General features: G+C 40.6%; 1 protein-coding gene across 3 annotated transcripts; it reads left to right on the top strand.

Moving 5' to 3' along the window:
• The first annotated feature begins 192 nt into the window (after nt 1–192).
• ppp2r5ca (protein phosphatase 2, regulatory subunit B', gamma a) lies at nt 193–21,010 on the top strand. 3 transcript variants are annotated; one of them, XR_001606766.1, is made up of 15 exons: nt 193–392; nt 5,824–6,023; nt 7,293–7,403; nt 8,326–8,418; nt 8,500–8,630; nt 9,185–9,244; nt 9,320–9,428; nt 9,508–9,561; nt 9,642–9,812; nt 10,767–10,894; nt 11,012–11,113; nt 11,181–11,253; nt 11,430–11,546; nt 13,299–14,128; nt 20,987–21,010. XR_001606766.1 is itself a non-coding variant. In XM_016254468.1 (14 exons), the coding sequence occupies exons 1-14, from the start codon at nt 326–328 to the stop codon at nt 13,425–13,427; spliced, it is 1,545 nt and encodes a 514-aa protein (XP_016109954.1). In that variant the 5' UTR covers nt 193–325; the 3' UTR covers nt 13,428–14,272. The 3 variants fall into 3 exon arrangements, 2 of the variants coding, with proteins under 2 accessions (XP_016109954.1, XP_016109955.1); XM_016254468.1 differs by lacking the exon at nt 20,987–21,010 and having other exon boundaries at nt 13,299–14,272; XM_016254469.1 differs by lacking the exons at nt 11,430–11,546; nt 20,987–21,010 and having other exon boundaries at nt 194–392; nt 13,299–14,272.
• Nucleotides 21,011–21,069: the final 59 nt, after the last annotated feature.

Raw genomic sequence — 21,069 nt, 5'->3', positions numbered from 1 at the left:
CACACACACACACACACTCTCTCTCACACACTCACACACAGTAATGAGGCGTGACGGCTCTGTAGGACTGCTGCAGGGGCCCGTAAGTCCCGCCTTCTCCTCTCCTGACCAATAGGCTTCTGCCTGCGCTCTGCTGATGTCACGGCTCCTGTGTGCAGTGGACCAATGGGCTCGCGGCTCCCGCTGACATCAGCCAGCACTCGGATCCTCCAGCACACAGCTTCGTTTCTGCTCAGCTTCTGTGTTGAAGTGGAGGCTGCTCTGGCGCTGTAGGAGCTTCTGTGCCTTCGCCGCGCCGCGCGCTGACATGCAGCTCGTCTGAGGCATGATGGTGCTAGACGCTCCTAACCCCAGCGGGCCGTTCCCGCCCGTGGCTCTAATGCACTTCAGAGGTGAGTGATCGTGATCCGGACGGTTCTGTGTCATTGAGGCGCTGCATGAGACCGAGCTTTAGTGTCTGCTGCCCATCCCCCCACTCCAGCAGTGATGTCACAGGAAGTGAGGTCACGGCTGAAGGAAGGGTGTTGTAAGTGAGTGAGTCAGTGTGTGTGAGTGAGTGAGTGAGTAAGTGAGTGTGTGTGTGTGTGTGTGTGTGTGTGTGAATGAGTGAGTGAGTGAGTCAGTGTGTGTGTGAGAGAGCAGCAGAGACAAATACGGCTCTGTCAGCTGATTACTGATCGATCTGCTGATTTTAAATGACAAAACTGCGTGTTGATCAGGAAGGTTTGCTCTCATGTTTAATGTCTCGGGTGTGTTTATAAAGCCTAACTGACAAATTATAAACAGCTGATAGAAATGATTCTCATGTCAGTATAATCTTCATTTGTAACAAATGTAAAGAGGTGCTCTACCAACAGAAGAGGAGGTGCAACCAAAAAACATATGAGCTGAACAAAGCTGCAACACTCACTCTTCAAAGTTCAAGCTTTATTTATAAAACAACTTGACTTTCCGGCCATCATCAGATAACAAGAGTAACAATCTCACACAGTTATGTGCAGTCTGATAATCGCAGCTCCACTAATTGTACTGATTGAGAAGTAGTTTCCTAATAGGATTAGAGAGAGAAAAAAAGAAAAATACAACTGTGAGAGATCGTAAAACGAAACGTCATGTTTTATTAATAAAGCTTGAACTTTGAAGAGTGAGTGTTGCATCTTTGTTCAGCTCATAAGTATAATCTTCATTGAAACATATGGATTTATCAGTAATATTTCACAGGGGCTTGTGCGACCCCTGCGCGAGTGTGTGTATTAGTTAAGTCAAGTCACCTCTCAAATAGCACACCTAGGTTCCTAACTGATGACGAAGAATTGACAGAGCAGCCATCGAGTGTTAGGGTGCTTTCACACCTGGCCCATTGTTTCGGAACCTGGCGTGTTTCCCCGTTTAGTTCGGTTCGTTTGGGCATATGTGAACACGGCAATTGCGCCCGGATCCGCGCCAAAACAATCGGTCCGAGATCGCCTTAACGAGGGGGTCTCGGCTTGATTGAAGACGAACTCTGGAGCGGTTCGGTTGTAGTGAGAAAGCAAGCCGATCCAACGGACCAACGAACCAGGCTATATCACAATGTATGATGGGTAATTACGTAAGTTCCGTGAAAAGCAGTAGACGATGTCTGTGGGTAAACACGTCTTTGCCATTCAAAATCAAAGCGCGCCTTTTCATTTTACAAATGCCATTTTATTGCTCTTCGTAGCAGGTGCATTTTAACAATGTTTTTTAGACGAATCCTGGACTCCTGCTCAAAATGATAAATTAATATAACGACAGCTACAAAAAACCCAACAATAAGCCCTCGAAGCTGTTGTCGTTCCATCCTGACGGATTACAGCTAGGAGCGGAATTCCGGAAAATAAACCGTGGAACTTAGATCAATGAGAGGACAGTTTACTCGCACGTGACTTGAATTAACAATTTTAGTCCGTTTAGATGACATTTGCCATGTGAAAGCGAACCGCACCAGGAATAAAAAGCAACATTGTAATAATTTGAATCCCTGTTTCGGAACAAAGCAATCGATCTACAGGTGTGAAAGCACTCTTAGACAGTGTTCTAGGTTATTACATGCAGAGGTTTTCAGTCTTATAATTAACACCTCTGTTTTTTCAGAATTTAGCAGTAAGAAATTACTCGTCATACAGTTTTTTATATCGACTATGCATTCCGTGAGTTTTTCAAATTGGTATGTTTCGCCGGGCTGCAAAGAAATATAGAGCTGAGTATCATCAGCGTAACAGTGAAAGCTAACACCGTGTTTCCTGATGATATCTCCCAAGAGTAACATGTAAAGCGTGAAGAGTAACGGCCCTAGTACTGAGCCTTGAGGTACTCCATACTGCACTTGTGATCGATATGATACCTCTTCATTCACTGCTACGAATTGATGGCGGTCAGATAAGTACGATTTGAACCATGCTAATGCACTTCCACTAATGCCAACAACGTTTTCTAGTCTATTCAAAAGAATGTTGTGGTCAATAGTGTCGAACGCAGCGCTAAGATCCAGTAGCACTAATAGAGAGATACAACCACGATCAGATGATAAGAGCAGGTCGTTTGTAACTCTAATGAGAGCAGTCTCAGTACTATGATACGGTCTAAATCCTGACTGGAAATCCTCACAGATACCATTTTTCTCTAAGAAGGAATATAATTGTGAGGATAATACCTTTTCTAGTATCTTGGACAGAAAAGGGAGATTCGAGATAGGTCTGTAATTTATTAATTCGTTGGGGTCAAGTTGTGGTTTATAATAATAATATTAATAGCTGTAATTTAACTGCAAGGGTTTGTTGTTAGGTTAGAGTTGGGTAAGGGTTGGTTATGGTTAGGTTAAGGTTAGTGATCGTTAAGGTGAACTGATATAATTCCAGACTTCGGTTCTGTCCATTTACAGACGCTCAGTGTGTTTCTCCTCGACTGTCACATGTTCTTGTTATAAAACATCTAGTTTCAGTAAAGCTGCTTTAGATTCATCTGCTATGTTTTTCTTAAGCGTTTTTCATTCTTCTTATAATCGGTCATCCACAAAAATATGAATGGGCTGTGTTTATTGATCCATGTTATGAATGACAGTATCTGCTTTGAAGAGAAGTGCAAGTTGTTTCATGCTGAACCTCAGTGCAACCTTTCAACAGTTTTGCATCAATAAAACAGAACGTGTGTTTGTTTCTAACAGAAGGTCTATTGTCATATTACTCTGTTGTTAGTAAAGCTGATGTGCTGCGATGTGAAGTCACTGCTGGAAAACTGTGAAAATCATCTGAAATGCTGGAGTCTGATTAGTGCTCAATTATACATGCAGGTGATTCAGATCTAATTATGTGAAAAGTTGTTCACTGGAAGTTAAGAGTGTGAAAATCCTTTAGCTCTCATTAGTGATCTGTACATTAGACAGATCCAGAGTGTCATAACTCTGATAATGCACCGGTGTGCGTGAGCATCAGATGCTGGCGTGTTATTTTGGGCGTTTAGATCAGATAAGTGTCTTGTGTCTGAGGAGCAGCAGATGAACTCATCTCGTCGTCCTCAGGGAGACGTCTGTGGAGATCTCGAGCATGTGACGTTACTGGAGTCATAATAACAGACATGAGTGATTTGTTTTGAATAGAAGGTGTGATGAATAATAAAAGCACTCATAAGAGAGGCACTATCCCTGTGCAAACATGATATTGTACATTTGAAATGATCAGTCGTGTCTTATAGATCAGCTCGTGAGTGTTAGCGCAGAATTTGATCTTAAACTATTTAATGTTCCTCCAGTAGATTATAACAGCTGATGGTAACTGGTTATGGTTAAGGACTGGTTAATATCTCTCTCATATATATATATATATATATATACCTATAACAACAGCCGGTCAAATGACCCAAGGCATGGAACGCAAATACACAAGAAACGTTATCATTTAATTGAATGCATTTGCAGCAGCTCAGTCGAGTCACATTTAAAGGGGTCATATGATGCCTTTTTTTTAAAAAGATCATTATTTTGTGTATTTGGTGTAACAGAATATGTTGACATGCTTTAATGTTCAAAAAACACATTATTTTTCAAATACTGTACATTATTGTAGGTTCTCTATGCCCCGCCTCTCTCAAACGCTTCGTTTCTACAAAGCCCCTCCTTCCGACAAGCGCAGTCTGCTCTGATTGGCCAGCTGACCCAGTGCATTGTGATTGGCCGAACACCGCAAGCACTCGTCGGAAATGTAACGCCCCTTACCATAATCGCCAGCTTCATCTTTCAAAATAAATGTAGAGACAGAGCCGGAAAGGGGAACAGAGTCGCGTGACGGACACAGTGGTGAAGCTGGTATGTGTTTGCAGTACACAAGCCACGGTTAAGACAGCTGACTCCACTGTGATGTGACACTCTCTGTCTCTCTTGCTCGCGCGCGCACACACACACACACACTTACTTGAACTAATAACAAAACAGTAGCTGATTCAGAAGCGCCAGATTGTCATAGCAAAGTCAGAATGACCTCCTCTCCTAGCTTCACGAAACGGTCGTCCATAAAATGCATTGCTGTTCTGTTGTAAGTAATCTTAAAGATTCCTAAATGCATCTACTTCCGGAAGGCCAAATAAAGTGCTTTTGCTTTCTCCTAGAAACACACAGCGTCTCCCTGACATGCTGCTTCAACACTAACTGCGGTTACTGAAACCACGCCTTCTTTCTTTGCGTGCACATTTGGGTGCATTATGCTAATATTTCCACATAGTGAGGTAGATATGTGGGGGCGTGTTAGAACGAGGCGTTTTAGGGGGGCGTGGCAGAGTCTTAACTTTGATAAAGAATATCTCTTTGGTTTTGAGACTTTAGTCTTTGTAACTTCAGAGATCTTATCTATGCACAATCAGCTTGTAACACTCCAAAGAGAAAGAACAACTTGAAATCGCATCATATGACCCCTTTAAGCCTATTTCTATAGTGCTTTATACAGCGCTGTGTCAAAGCAGCTTCACAGAAATAAACAGGAAAATAACAGAATTAATGATTAACTCCGTTGTGGAGACAAATTGAGATTCTGCTGTATGCATGCTGTGCTCTCAGATTCTGTAGTGTTTTTGTTCAGATCAATCCAGTTCAATAGTGGTTCAGTTCATTTCATTAACAGTTCAGTAAAAGTTCATCTATTTTGAAATGAGTTCAATTCTGCTGTTTAAAGCAGCTCTACAGCAGACAGTTGTCATTATTCAGTTCAGTGTCGATTCAATTCAGTTCAATAACAGTGTCCGTGTTTTCAGATGTGATTCAGCTGTAAAGCAAAGACAATCATCATCCAGCTCAGTTCAGAGTTGTTGTGAAGGAAACAAATCTTTTAAAAGAAAAATATGCAAAGTGAACACAAAAATGAGGCTGTTTATGCTTTAAAATGTACAGATGCTGAATAAATGTCTGTTCTTGACTCTTGTGCTGTTCTACAACGCAAAACTTCAGTGCTGAAATTGAATGTTTCATAACTGATGAATTTTACAATATTAACACTTTTTTTTTCTTCCTGTGAAGCTGCTTTGAATCAATCTGTATTGTATAAAGCGCAATAGAAATAAAACTGATGCTACTTGACATATTTTGTGCATGTATTTCCCTCCTGTAGCAGCAGAAAGGAAAGGATCGATGACGTGTGTTAGTTGTTTGTGTTTGGATGCAGGAGCTGGTGACGGTGTGCTCGTGTCGGGGAAAGTTACTTTTAAAAAGTAATCTGATTACGTAACTCGCGTTACTTGTAACACTGTGTGATTGTGCAGTAGTAAAGCTGGAGTGTTTCTAATCGTCTGACTCGGTCTCTGCTCCTCTTGTGCTTCCAGATGTGGCTCCGGCCGAGCAGGAGAAGCTCTTCATCCAGAAGCTGCGTCAGTGCTGCGTTCTGTTCGACTTTCTGTCCGATCCGCTCAGCGACCTGAAATGGAAGGAGGTGAAGCGGGCGGCGCTGAGCGAGATGGTGGAGTACATCAACCACAATCGCAATGTCATCACGGAGCCCATTTACCCGGAGGTGGTGCACATGGTGAGTCAGGCCGGCTCTCAGGGGCCCGCGGCGGCCCTCGCTCTCATCAGAGCCGCTCGTTTGATCTCCGAGCTCCAGACAGTGCCGCTTCTGTTTCCCATTAGAGTCGGCCACGGACGTTCTTGTGCTTTATTGACACTGACTTCACATGCTTTTCTATTTACAGCATTAAAGAAGCCTTATCAGGCTGGAGTTTAATCTGAAACACAATGGGCCTCTTTCACATGTGTGTGTTTCTCAGCAGCGGAAGTCGTCACAGTTGGGTTAACTTGAAGAGCAGTGAATGGGAGAGCACCACAGATATATTTCTTGCTTTCCCATTTGCTCAGATAGCAAAAGAAAAAAAACTCCACGATAGTGTTTATGACTTTCAATAAAAGGAAAACATTGAGAGAGACTGATAACGGCAGTCAGAAGAGAGAACGAGGTCAAGTTTACCGCATAGAGGACATACAGATCCACTACGGAGGATTTATCACTAAATGATTTACTGACTGATGAAGCGTTTGTCTGTTTTATCTCCTACTTTAGTTTCAATAAAACATTTAAAGAGTGCAGACCAACCTTTGTAATGCGACTAAATGATTAGTTCAAAAATGAGTTATTCAGCGAGTACGTCATGAACACAATCACACTGCAAAAATGATTTTCTTAGTATTTCTGTCTGGTTTTCTAGTATAAATATCTAAACGTTCTTGAATCAGGATGCATTTACTTGACAAGTAACATGACTTAAGATATTAAGAAGGAAAAAAAAATCTATTTTGTTAGTTTTTGCTTTAAACAAGCAAAAATATCTGCCAGTGGGGCAAGAAAAATAATCTTTAGCTTTTGAAAATGGCAGATATTTTTGCTTGTTTTAAGATATTTATAGTAGAAAACAAGACAGAAATACTAAGTAAGAGAATCAGTGTTTGCAGTGCTGTCAGGTTCATCAGGCTTGAACTAGAGTAAAACCATCAGATTCATCCATGCAGCAAAGCATTAACCTTCGCTGATGGAAAACAAAACGAATTTCACTTGTAATCCAGTGTTTTAAAGCCCAGAATGCCATAGTGCATCTATAGCATTTCTCTGTGTTTGCTCGTGATCAAGCGAAGGCTCCGCGGTGGTCTCTGGTGACTCTGATGAGGTTTGGGAAACCTGCTTTAGTCCGTGTGAGGTGGTCTGTGTCACGGAGCGCTCATTAGTGTGACAGAGACCTGTAGACGGCGCTGCTGGTTCAGTGTGCGAGTGTCAGGAACATGATGGCTCGTGTTTGTGTTGCAGTTTGCAGTGAACATGTTCAGGGGTCTGCCGCCTTCATCGAACCCGACGGGAGCAGAGTTCGACCCGGAGGAGGATGAACCCACTCTGGAAGCAGCCTGGCCTCATCTGCAGGTGTACTGTACATCATGGTTTTCTCTGTGAATCTCTGTTAAACTGTAATGTATTCCTGTGATGTGCAGCTGTATTTTCAGCATCATTACTCCAGTCTTCAGTGTCACATGATCTTCAGAAATCAGTATAATATGCTGATCTGCTGCTCGAGAAACATTTCTGATTATTATCAATGTTGAACACAGTTGTGCTGCACAATATTTCTGTGGAAACTGTAAAACTACCGTTCAAAAGTTAGGGGTAAATAAAACTTTTTAAAAAATGTATTAGTTTTATTCATCAAGGATACATTAAATTGATCAAAAGTGACAGTAAAGACATTTATAATGTTACAAAATATTTCTATTTCAGATAAATGCTTTGTTTTTAACTTGACTTGAATCCTGAAAAATAAAATGCATCACAGTTTCCACAAAAATATTGTGCAGCACGACTGTGTTCAGCATTGATAATAATCAGAAATGTTTCTCGAGCAGCAGATCAGCATATTATACTGATTTCTGAAGATCATGTGACACTGAAGACTGGAGGAATGATGCTGAAAATACAGCTGCGCATCACAGAAATACATTACAGTTTAACAGAGATTCACACAGAACACCGCTGATTTACACTGTAATAATATTTCACTGTTTTTTTTACTGTATTTTTGATCAAATAAATGCAGCTTTGGTGAGGTTAAGAGATTTCTAAAAAAAATAAAAAAACACTTATTTGGCCGATGGTATATTCAATCATTATGTTATGTTTATGCAATGTCTTACTGTGCCACATAAATAGAAACAATGTTTTCTGGTGAGTCTGTAGATGTATGCAGTGTGTGACGACAGCAGATAACAGATAACAGCGCTGCACATCTGAATAAATAACGTCACCGGAGTTTGACCTGTTGCTCATCACAGCATCTTTCTGTTTCTCAAAGCTGGTGTACGAGTTTTTCCTGCGGTTTCTCGAGTCGCCCGACTTTCAGCCGAATATTGCCAAGAAATACATCGACCAGAAATTTGTGATGCAGGTATTTAATTTCAGTATAAATAAGCTGAAGTTTCAGTATTAGTTCAGACGTGTGAAGCGCTGTTTCTGAACTGAATTTCAGCTTCTGGAGTTGTTTGACAGTGAAGATCCGCGAGAGAGAGATTTCCTGAAAACCACCCTGCACCGAATATATGGAAAGTTCCTCGGGCTGCGCGCTTACATTAGAAAGCAAATTAATAACATATTTTACAGGTGAGCAGTGCCTTCATGCCTCATTCTTGTCGTTTCTGAGTGTTAATGATGTGATAATTCAGTCTTAGCTGGAAACAGGTTTCAGTATTTAAGAATTTAGCTGGTTTATATGTGACCCTGGAGCACAAAACCAGTCATAAGGGTACATTTTTCGAAATTTAGGTTTATACATCATCTGAAGCTGAATAAATAAGCTTTCCATTGATGTATGGTTTGTTAGGATCGGACAATATTTGAAAATCTGGAATCTGAGGGTGCAAAAAAATCGAAATATTGAGAAAATCATCTTTAAAGTTGTTCAAATGAAGTTCTTAGCAATGCATATTACTCATCAAACATTAATTTTTGATATATTTACGGTAGGACATTTACAAAATATCTTCATGGAACATGATCTTTACTTAATATCCTAATGATTTTTGGCATAAAAGAGAAATGTATAATTGTGACCCATACAATGTATTGTTGGCTATTGCTACAAATATCCCCCAGCGACTCAACACTGCTTCTGTGCTGCAGGGACACATATGTAAATGTCACTTTGTGTTTTGTAGGTTTATTTATGAGACGGAGCATCACAACGGAATCGCTGAGTTCCTGGAGATCCTGGGCAGGTAAAACATGCTCTCTCCCAGTGCATGCTGGGAAATCTTCTGATTTCTGACAGCGGTGTTTCTTCTGTCCGACAGCATCATCAACGGCTTTGCTTTGCCATTAAAAGAGGAGCACAAGATCTTCCTGCTGAAGGTTTTGCTGCCGCTGCATAAAGTGAAGTCTCTGAGCGTCTATCACCCGCAGGTCAGTCACACGCCAAGCTCATTAAACATCGTTAACTCACACTGACGAGCGTCACTAACCGCGTCTCGTCTCGCTCCAGCTGGCGTATTGTGTGGTTCAGTTCCTGGAGAAGGACAGCACGCTCACTGAACCGGTAAGACGTCAGACTCTCAGACAGCATTTAATGCATTAAGGGATTGATGCGACCCATGAGGCTTTGCTGGCGGTGTGCAGGTGGTCGTGGCTCTTCTCAAGTACTGGCCCAAGACTCACAGTCCGAAGGAGGTGATGTTCCTCAACGAGCTGGAGGAGATCCTGGACGTGATCGAGCCGTCCGAGTTCGTGAAGGTCATGGAGCCGCTCTTCCGTCAGCTGGCCAAGTGTGTGTCCAGTCCGCACTTCCAGGTGAGCCCAGCGGAGAAGACCGATGTTAGTCTGGTTTAGATTGGTTCGAGGTTCATTCTTGGTCTCCTTCATATTACATGCGTGTGATGTAAAGTACTGAAATGTTCCTCATCCAACAGTGAAACAACGAAAGGAACCAACATACACTTTATAACAATAGAATGTTATAAACTATCAAGAAATGTGTGAATTAAACTGAAAATTCATATACACTTTACAGTTGCCAAAAATATAACTTTTGGGTTTTTTGTTATTACAAAACAAATAAGCAAGCCCAGCTCAGGTGACAAAAAGTAACGCTAAAGTAACGTAATCCATTACTTTCCAAAAAAGTAACTATGTAACACAATACTGTAATGCATTACTTTTAAAAGTATCCAACACTGGATTGCACATTATTCACATGTTCACATGACATTTTTTGGAATGTAATCTCTTTCTCTCTATGTATTTGTATATCAATGCACAGGGGCCTATGAAATCCGTCAGATTTTTTCCCAAGTTCCGTTCCATTTTTTTCAGTTTAAATTTTTCTGGATTCCATTTTAGTTCTTCTAGACTCTGTTTTAACGGTTAAATAAAATTGTATTTATCAAAAAGCATGTCTAATTAATTGAAATCATAAAACTTACAATATTAAACAACACTTTATTAAAAGTTCAACATAAATTACATTTTTAAGGCCCTATGAAATGGTGTTTTATTTCTTACCAAATTCTGTTTTCCATTCATTTTCTGGATTTCATTTGAATGGTTTTAAATGGTGATACACAAATGAGGTCAAAAGTAATCTAAAAGTAGTCTGATTTTATCACCTGAAATGTGTAATGTAATGGATTTCGTTACTAACTACAATTTCTAGCGTGTCGTTTGGAATCAGTAACAGACTACTATTTGTGAGTGTTGTGACGAGCGCTATAGAAATAAATTAGACGTGATGTGTGCTTCTGACAGGTGGCGGAGAGAGCGCTTTATTACTGGAATAACGAGTACATCATGAGTCTCATCAGCGACAACGCAGCCAGGATCTTACCCATCATGTTCCCCGCGCTTTACCGCAACTCCAAGAGCCACTGGAACAAGTATGGAATGCCGTTTAGATCCAGCGTCACGCTTTACTCGCTAGCATAAACATACTAAACGCTGTTTTGTTCGGTCTGAATGCATCTCTCTTCTCTGTGTTTGTGAAATGACTGCAGGACCATTCACGGCTTGATCTATAACGCACTGAAGCTCTTCATGGAGATGAACCAGAAGCTGTTTGACGACTGCACACAACAGTTCAGAGCCGAGAAGAACAAGTGAGTTGAGACACAAACACAGCCGTCGTCTCACGTGAGACGAAAACACTGACGCTTCTGCTTCCAGAGAGAAGGCCAAGCTGAAGGAGCGAGAGGAGGCCTGGATGAAGATCGAGAGTCTGGCCAAGTCAAACCCGCAGGTGAGTTTCTCTCGACCCGAATCTCCACTTCCTGTCAGTCACATGACCTGATTCACGCTCTGAAGTGACCTCACGTTTCTGCTGACGTCCGTCTGCTTCGCTCTGTTTCTTCCGTCGCTGCTGACGACTCTCTGTAACGCTCATGTTTCTGTTTCTGTTACTTTCTTTTCCACTAGTACGTTTTGTGTGTTGATCCGTCTGGACTAAACAGTCCTGTAGAAATGGAGACTGATGGTCCCTTTATAGAAGATGTTCAGATGTTAAAAAAGACAGTGCAGGCCAGAGCCCTTCAGGTAATTCAGAGATCTGAACAGAGCTTCATCATCCTCATCCTCATCCTCATCCTCATCAGGTGTGGCAGAGATCTGGCCCATATGGAAAAGGACGATCCGCGTCACGTGTTCAGATCCTTTCTCTTCTCAATCTGCACCCGAGCGACAGTGTTTGTGGTTATGAGTTAGAAATCCATCTTTCCATACGGGCACTAAAGCTGGAGAAATGCTTCACCTCTCCACTGTCTGCTTTTATTCAGTGAATATCAGTCATCATGTGTGTGTATCAGAGTCAAATCAACCGCATTTCAGAAGCTTCCTCAGCTAAAATGTATCATTTAAGATGCCATGAAGTCAAAACAACAATTATCACCTGAGATTTAGAGCTGAATTACAGGGGAACGTGACTTTAGAAAGATGATTTCATTCGACGACGGTGACAAATCTGCACATGGAGCCGGAATGAAATCTCCATATCACTGGGACTGAACCACGTAGGTTTTTGAACGGTCACCATTGGCATATAATGCCCCAGATTTGCTAAAGTCAAGAGATTTTACTAATAGAGCTTTCAATCTCTGCGTGAAAATAACATGATGCTGCCATCTTTCTGAAGACATGTTCTCCTCCAGATCTCAGGAGGCATTGTCATTTTGACCCTCGCTACAAAACTGTGGATTACTCATACATGGCATTTCATATTTTGCCTTTTTTCTTCATTTATGCATTTCATTCACCACAACAAATCTAAAAATCGAATCGTTTAGCCGGGTACGTCTGGTTGAGCTGACACAGAATGACGCGGATGTGTTATAATAACAGCAGTGTTGGGGAGTAACTAGTTACATGTAACGGAATTACGTCATTTAATTACTAAATAAATGTAATTGTAATCAGTTACAGAGCAAAATTGTGTAATTAAATTACAGTTACTTATGAAAATGTTAACAATTACAAACCGGGTTACATCTGAATTGTTTTCACACACACACACATACAGATTTATTTGATTTCTTTCATAAATTGCGTTGACTGCTCTAAAATATGAGACGGCAATGTTTCAGGAGTTTAGGACACATGCTTATTCCATAAATGATTGATTTCCTATTTGGGTTTATGTATATGCTTGAACTGTTTTTCCGAGCCGTTGTTAGTCGCCAGTGCTTCTTGTCATAACTATGCAAAGATTTGATTTTAAAAACAGTATCATCGCTATATATACTAGGCTATATCTTATGATTTTAAATCTGTATTTAATCTCAGAATGATCTCAGAGTAAGTCTTATTTTGTGGTGACTGTGTTTTAAATTTAATTATTTCACTTAATTCGAGTGATGAAGGATTCTGAAAGTCTGACAGTAATCAGTGTTAAATACTGCTGTAAGGTTAACCCGGCCTGCTTTACATGTTTCAAAATTATTAATAGTTAAAAACATTTAGAGAAGAAATCAAAAAGTAATCAAATGTAATAATTTGTGTGTGTGTGCGTCTCTGTGTGTGTGTCTCTCTCTCTCTCTGTCTGTGTGTGTGTGTGTCTCTCTGTGTGTGTGTGTGTGTGTGTGTCTCTCTCTGTGTGTGTGTCTGTGTGTCTGTGTGTGTGTGTGTGTGTGTGTGTCTCTCTCTGTGTGTGTGTCTCTCTGTATGTGTGTCTCTGTGTATGTGTGTGTCTCTCTCTGTGTGTGTGTGTCTCTCTGTGTCTCTCTGTGTGTGTGTCTCTCTCTCTCTGTGTGCATGTGTGTGTCTCTCTCTCTGTGTGTGTGTGTGTGTGTGCAGATGTCGAGGGAGCAGAGGAAGGAGCGGCCGCTCGTCAGGCATAAATCGGATCTTCCTCAGGATTCCTTCACCACCAAAGCCTTGGAGACGCACCGGCGCACCGAAGACATGCTGACCAACCACGACTAGTTCAGGTGTTCGTTTGGAGGCTCCACATCTCCGGGGTTTTCTTGACTCTCTCTCTTCCTGTGGTCCGGACGCTCGCCGCTGCGTGATTGAGAACACGGCTGGAGCGGAGCGGAAAGCTTTCTTTGTGTTTCACATTTGTGTTTATTTTCAGGGACTGTTGCCAGTGCCAATACTGTCATGCTGATTAGCTTCCATAGTTTTATTTCTCTGTTTATTGCTTCAGCTAATGTGGTGTTTCAGACTAAAGCACGTCTGTCACGTGTTCTCTCTGTGTGTCGCTCAGATCGGATGGCTTGGTTAGTTCACTTCTGTGCCATAGACAGTTTGGTTGAACGTGGTGTCTCCGCTCGTTGTGCTGTTTCACTGGTTCAAACAATGGTACGGTTTCTCCATCGGATCGACGGCTGAATGTCGCCAACATTCCCGGATCAGTTCATCCGACACGGAGCTCTGGGATCCGATAGGAAGCTCTTCTGATCTCAGACTCTCCAGAAGGACCTCAGTGCCTTCCAGCGGCGGAGACGAGGGCCTTCGGTCCGTTCGGATGAATCCAGATCCAAACGCAGCGGTGTGACGCCGACGCTTCGATTGTTCATTTCCATCCGGATGCTTTCCTGTTATTTTATTGAACTACCTAGAAGCACTTCCTGAAAACTTGAAAACTCTACTGCGTGTGTGTGTGTGTGTGTGAGAGAGTGTGTGTGTGTGTGTGAGAATCAGTCGCATGCTTACAGTCATTTCTGTACCGTTGTTTGAACTCCTGTATGTTTAATCGCTGCATTTTATTCATTTCTTTTCACCTATAATAATTAATTCAGTATGTGAGTATATAAATGTTGATGTATAAAACACATTTTTGTCTCGGCTTCTTTTCCAAACACACTCACATGCTCCACTGAAGAGTTTATACGTGTGTTTAGAGAATCGATTGTCTTTAACTCGGTTGCTGTTGAAACAAATGATTGAATGAGAAGGGCAAAATTATTTCATATTATATTTCTATTCGCTGTAACTCATGGTAAGTGTCCTTCACGTATTCTCTATTTGTTTAGAATATACGAGCATTTAATTTGCTTCTGTAGTCGACTCATATGAACAGTGTTGGGGAAAGTTACTTTTAAAAGTAATGTATTACAATGTTGCATTACTCCATAAAAAAGTAACTAGTAGCATTACTTTCTAGGGAAAGTAATGCATTACGTTACTTGAGTTGGGCTCGCTTCTTTATTTTTAGGAACAAAAAACCCAAAAGGTATAGTTTTGGCAATTATAAAGGCCACCAGAAGTGAAATGAAAGCCTCAGGCTGAAGGAAGTGCTTCTGTCTCACTCCTAGCTCATAATTTCTCGCACGGAGATGGGAGAATAAACAGGAAAACAAAGTTACTTGTGTTACTTATTTGAAAAAGTAATTTATTTTCTTGTAAATTTAAAAGTAATCTGATTTCGTTACCCCCAACACTGCATACGAACGTGTTTGTGCATTTGATACGCGCATATATAGTTTATATATATATTAACAACAATATTATATGTACAGAATAAAAAAAATACTGATTAATGGAAGAGACTTGTCCATTTCTGAGGAGCTAATAAATATTTTCTATCAATTTGTACAATTCTGTCATTCTGGTATAGATTTTATTTGTGAGTCTCTCCTGGTGTTCAATGTTGTGTGAGCATATTGAAAATAAAGAGATCATGTGTCTTTATATTTCAATCTTTAGTGTCTCATACAGTGTTTGAGCTTCCATTCGCCTGTCAAAACAAACATTAGATCAGGGGGTCCTGGAGGGTCACCGCTCCAAACACACCTGAAGCAGCTAATCAAGGTCAGACGAGAAACCTCCAGGAAAGATTTCAGACATTAGAGAAACATCTGCAGATGCTGGACAGATCGAATGTTGTGGATCATGTGTGTGTGTGTTTGTAATCTAGTTGATCAGTTCATCTGTATGTTTTATACTGATTTTTGCATGATCTTAAATCATTCTAACATGAACATGCACTCACTGGTTTAGTAGTCCAACCCTGTTTTGACCACTAGAGGACTTCATCTGCTCAGGATGAAACTATAAACCCCTTGAACCCTGATCTCAGAGCTCAAACAAACCTACAGCCATGAGAAATTAACACACAGAAGCACTTTAATCAGCGAGCGCCACGCTTCATTCTGAGTCAGTGTGTTCTCGTTCATCAAAAGTGATCATTCTGTCATCATCGTTCACTCTCCTCATGTTGTTCCAGACCTGTGTGAGCTTCTTTCTTCTGTTGAACACTAAAGAAGATATCCTGAAGAATGCTGGGAACCAAACTGGTAGCCATTTAGTTCCATTGTATAAAAAAACATTTACTCTGGAAGTCATTGGGGATCAGAAGCTGTTCTTTTGTGTATAAAAGAAGAAAGATTTAACATGAGGGAAAATAAATGATGACTGAATTTGGGTGAACTATCCCTTTAATATGTGAACCACATTTGGACATTAATTGATTTATTGTCTTTATTTATTTCTCTCAGATCCGAACTGAGTCTAATGCCTGAAATGACTGATGTGTTTCAGAAACACGCCTGACCTCTGTGAAAATCCGCTTCCACGTGCCTGATGGATTACTTCCTGTCTGGCATCCGAGCACTTAATCAAACATCATTACAGCCCTTCGTCTGCTGCCTTCAGACGCATTAAATCATCCGATCCGACAGAATCAGCCTTACTCTCAAACAGCATTATAATGGTGCTGACAGACAGGCCGTCGAAAATAAAGAAAAAACTAAATCAATCCGCTAATCAACGCAAGGCCTTATTACACAAAAACCTTAAAAACAGAACAAACGAATGGTATTTTTCTTTAGTTTGAAAACATACGTGAAAACGTAACAGAATTATAAGATTAAAAAGATCATGACACCTGTTTATTATTATTATTTTAATGTGTATTGAAGTTCACTTGCAGAAAAAAAAAGTTTTTAAGGGGCGGGTCCTTTTGAGGACGTCGTTTTGATTGGCTAACGGCAATATTATACGTATAAAACCATCAGCTACTGACAAACGTTATGAAATCATTTACTTACGGTTTGTGGTGCAGCTGCGGTCAGATCCAGTACAGTTGGGCTGCTTCATCTTTCAATAAAAGTTTCTTTGCAATCTCTCCATTACACTGTGCTTCATTTACTAAACAATCTGCAGTCAAATGCTCCGAACAAACATATAATCCTCTGAGGTGATTAATAATGAAGCATAAACTTATTCCTGACGCTGGGATCCTTCTGAAGGTGGTACAGAGACGTGAATAAGCTGTTTACACCGGACACGTCAAAGCTCTGTTTGTTCTGCTGTTGATAAACTCGAGTGTGTCACAATCACAACGCACACCTGTACTCTATCAGTCCAGCGTCAGTGACTAAACAGTTTACATTTAACTCAGTGTTTAAATGGGTTCTGTGTGCATCTGACAAGACGCTTGTGTCTGGTACTAGTAGCAGAAGTCAACCGTTAAACAACTGAACGCCAGTGGGCGGGGCTAATAGTACGATAACGTTAAACGATTGGTCGATGTCTTGCTTTAGAGGCGGTCATATGCAAATATGTAATATAATGCATTTGGAGCTTCCCAAACTGAATCCCAAATTTCCCCCAGACATTAAAATATCCAAATGATTTGCCATTAGTAACCCTTTGCGAAAATCAATAATTATTAAAACAATTATATAAAAATGGGGTTTTATGGTCGGTCACAATTGTGAGCGGTGGGATAATGTGTATACTGAATTAACATTTCTGCACTCATAAAAACTTCTATATATCTCAGCTCAGCTATTTTAAACTCCGTTTGATCACATTCTAGGGTTACTATTATGCATAAAACCCCTTGAACAACACTGATAGGAATACTGAGATAAAAGACTAAAAAATACAACGTATTTCAAAATTGTTACTTTATGGTAACATATATCATAAAATTGTTATACTAGTGCTACCAGTATTGTAACATCAATATTGTAACTTAAATTTAGTGCAATATTCATTGCAGCATTTTAGTGCAGCCTTCACTAATAGCTGCAACTGGATTTATATGTTTATTTACCTACATGGACTGTATTAGCCCACCGGTCACTGTTGCCATCAACCTGTTTACTCATATTTGACTACTCTCAGCAAACCGTAATAATTTTGAATTCATATATTAATACTAGACACCTTGAAGATAACATGTACCAACAATCTCTGTCATATCTTTATGTTAACATACTGTACTTTACTAGCCTTTTGTTGTGGAGCTTTGATGCAGCATCATCTTCTCAAGGTGCAAACAGGAAGTAAACTGCTTTGATCATGTGACAAGTTGAACTATCCATGTGACACTGCACAGCCTTAATTGAGACCCTTTATTTTTTCCATATTTGCAGGAAACGCACTAGTAACATTATAAATGAAAACCTTCTTTACGGTCACTATTGTGAGGGGTGGGATTAAATGGGTTAAAGAAATACAGTTTACCTGCAGGATGTTGCAATGCTACAAAAACCTTTTATATGTCAAAAGCTGAAGGAAGAGAGTTAATCGAGTTCTCTTGTCGTGACCCCTTTGTTTTACCGGTCAAGCGGCATCAGATGAAAGGCTCATGCCAGTGTTACTGCAAACCATGCTTCTGAAACAAACTAACAATAAAGGTCAGAAAAGCCAGCCGGCAGGACAGATGCGGTCCAGCAGATTCACAGATGAGAGTTTCTCTGACTTCATGACGGTTCTGTGGAGGAAATGAAAGCAAGCGCTGATCTGCTTTAGATGCGCTGGTTTTAATGTGCTCTGACCTGGAAGCAGGAAGGCCATGGATTAGTTACCCATGATCCTCTGGTTCCTCCCACGCGCTGGCCTCGGAGCCGTAAGTGGGTCACGTTTGGTCATCTGAGGTACGAGCTTCAGAAATGAGACGCTGAGGAGCTGAGTTTTGATCATTCTTTCTCAGCAGGGTTGCCATAAAAAACATTTTGTTATTTACAGCGTTGGGAAGGTTACTTTGGAAATGTAACAGGTTACAGATGAAAAGTTACTCTGTTTAAAATGTAACAAGTAGATATTTTTTAAATAACTGTAAGTGATTGCTGTTGTGTTCTTGTATTATTGATTCACCAGGAGAGGGCACTATGGGTTACTAAGTTGGTACCTATAAAAGGTGTAGAAGAATAATTGAATGCGAGCAACCATGTGGCATGCAGGCTGTGCTTGATGTTGGTCTTTGATGCTAATAAATCCTTGAATTGTAACTTCTGGAATCTGACTCTTCATGCTTACCAGGACTTGAAACATTACAGTTACATTTATTTTGTAACTAAATTGCGTAATGCCGTTACATGTAACTAGGTACTCCCAAACACTGGTTATTTGAAATTTTTTAATGTAACTTATTTGATCTCACCTAGGTCAAGGCAACATTACTAATTTTTATTTAGTTAAACTGAAACTGAAATAAAAATGTAGAATTTTTTCATGCATCAAGTTAAACTAAATGAGTAATGTTGCCTTGAACACAGCTCCGGCGCTACGCTGCGGCCCCTCACGCCAACTCTGCTTTTAAAAGAAAAACTATTTAAAAAATGAAAATGACAAAAAAAAAGTATCATTTTGAAATATGAAATTTAATTATATGAAAATGTAAAATTACAAAACTGATTCATATTAAGAAAAGTATATATATATAATAATATCTCAATGATACATACATAACACTAACCCTCAAATAAAATGAACTGAACTGCAATTTTACTTCTGAAGTACAATCAAATTGGAAATGCACATAACACAATTTTTAACCAGAAATGTTTGTCAAGACATATTTTATCTTCCTTTGAATTGCACTTTAGAATTCCCTGTGTGTCTGATTCTCCAGCTCTCGCATGCAGTGACCGATTCAAAGCGAGAGCAAATGTGAATGCGGTGACCTCGTCTGACCTCCCAGTCCCCCGTGGAAAAAGGCCCGGATGCCCAGAGAAAGCTGATTGTGTGCAGGTTTGAGAACAAGCGTCTGCCTGGGTCTCACAGCTGATGGATCGTGATCTGGGCCGTGACCCCGGGCCCCAGAGGTCATCGCGAGGTCGTCGTGTTCTCTGTAGATGAACAGCCCTTAATGAAGCGTGACCTCTGACCTCAGAAAGCCACGGACGTCCAGCGATTGTGCAAACGAGAGAAAGCGAGGCTAACCGCTGCCAAACACTTTCTCCCTCCGGCCGGGAAATATTAGCCTCGGCCACAATACAAAACAGTGTTGTACTTCTGAAGAAACGATTCCACGGATACTTCAATCAGTTCACTGAAGCGGCCCGCTGGCTTACAAGCAAGAAAACAGCAGGCTTGTGTCTTTCCTTCATGCCTTCTTACGGGGAAAACACTTTTGACTTAACTGAGAAGAACATTTTATAAATTTAATTTCACACTTTAATTGAAGGCCCTTCTGGACTTTGGTTTGGTTTTATGATTGAAGACTCTACATGATCGTGTGTCTGCGCCATGAAGACCGATCACTGATAACTCTTGTGCATCTGCTGTTGTCTCTCACATCAGAATCCAGCCACATATGTGTTTAGAGCTGTTTAAACGCTGCTTGATCTGTGCAGATCTCTCTCCTGATTCACACCAGAACACTGACTCACTGGAGGAAGAGTTATTATGGATTATAGACTTTATGGTATTTTAGTTAAAAGCGTCTTAATGCTGGATTTGTTTCAGCTTTTGTCTTCTCCAGATGTTAGCTGATGGACTGGAGTGCTGTGGATTATTGTGATGTTTTTATCAGCTCTCGTTCTGACGGCACCCATTCACTGCAGAGCATCCACTGCTGAGACACTGACATGTTCATTTTTGGGTGAACTACAGTATTTCTTAAAGTCTAGTCTCATCTAGCCAATACATCATTTCTGAGGCTATTACAGACACACTCGTTTATTATCAGTTAAAGATGATTCTTTTGTTCCACTGAGAAACTAACATTCAGCTGCTCATGTGATCTCAACATGTCGACCTCTTCGTTCACATGAAGATTCAAAACATGCTTTCCAAAAGCTACATTTCCTTGTATGTGACGTTTTAATTGAGAAAGGGGCTTGAGGTCACTTTTAAAGTTTTAAAGTCCAGTATTTCTAGAAGGGAAGCTCAAGTAGAACCGATTATGCTGTTTTAACGTCACATCAGCGTCATGCCTTTCTGTTTGTTTTCATAAAGTGGGCGTCTGTAGGCAGAGCTCGTTCTCAGATAAATTATGTTTAATAATGTGGAAGCGGTGATGACGCCAGAGCACAGGGCTTTAGCGCTCATGCTAATTCTCACTGGAGAAGTGCATGATGGGAGTAATATGTTAAAACGCTGAAGTGGTTCCCTGGCAGCACTGGTCACATACGACCGCAAACCCTGAATATAAAGCACTGCGAGATCTTCCAGATGGTCTGTATTACACTGAAACGCCAGCCTTTCTTCTGGAAGTGGATGATTATCTAAAAAAATACGCAGATTTCACACATAATGGATTGATGGACAGATGTCATGATCTGCTGTAAAGTAGATTTGCTGAGAAGTGTGTGTGTGTGTGTGTGTGTGTGTGTGTGTGTGTGTGTGTGTGTGTATGTGTGTGTGTGAGAGAGTGTGTGTGTGTGTG

Source organism: Sinocyclocheilus grahami, unplaced genomic scaffold, assembly GCF_001515645.1.
Source record: "Sinocyclocheilus grahami isolate Dianchi unplaced genomic scaffold, SAMN03320097.WGS_v1.1 scaffold1250.1, whole genome shotgun sequence".
Classification (NCBI taxonomy): domain Eukaryota; kingdom Metazoa; phylum Chordata; class Actinopteri; order Cypriniformes; family Cyprinidae; genus Sinocyclocheilus; species Sinocyclocheilus grahami.
The sequence above is the reverse complement of the archived record's forward strand: the minus strand, read 5'-3'. Positions and strand labels throughout refer to the sequence as shown.

Bases quoted from the DNA above. Each gene is read 5' to 3' on its own strand.
- ppp2r5ca (XM_016254468.1), top strand. From the start codon at position 326: ATGATGGTGCTAGACGCTCCTAACCCCAGCGGGCCGTTCCCGCCCGTG. The intron at 6,024-7,292 runs GTGAGTCAGGCC...TTTGTGTTGCAG, and splicing joins ACCCGGAGGTGGTGCACATG to TTTGCAGTGAACATGTTCAG. The intron at 8,419-8,499 runs GTATTTAATTTC...ACTGAATTTCAG, and splicing joins ACCAGAAATTTGTGATGCAG to CTTCTGGAGTTGTTTGACAG.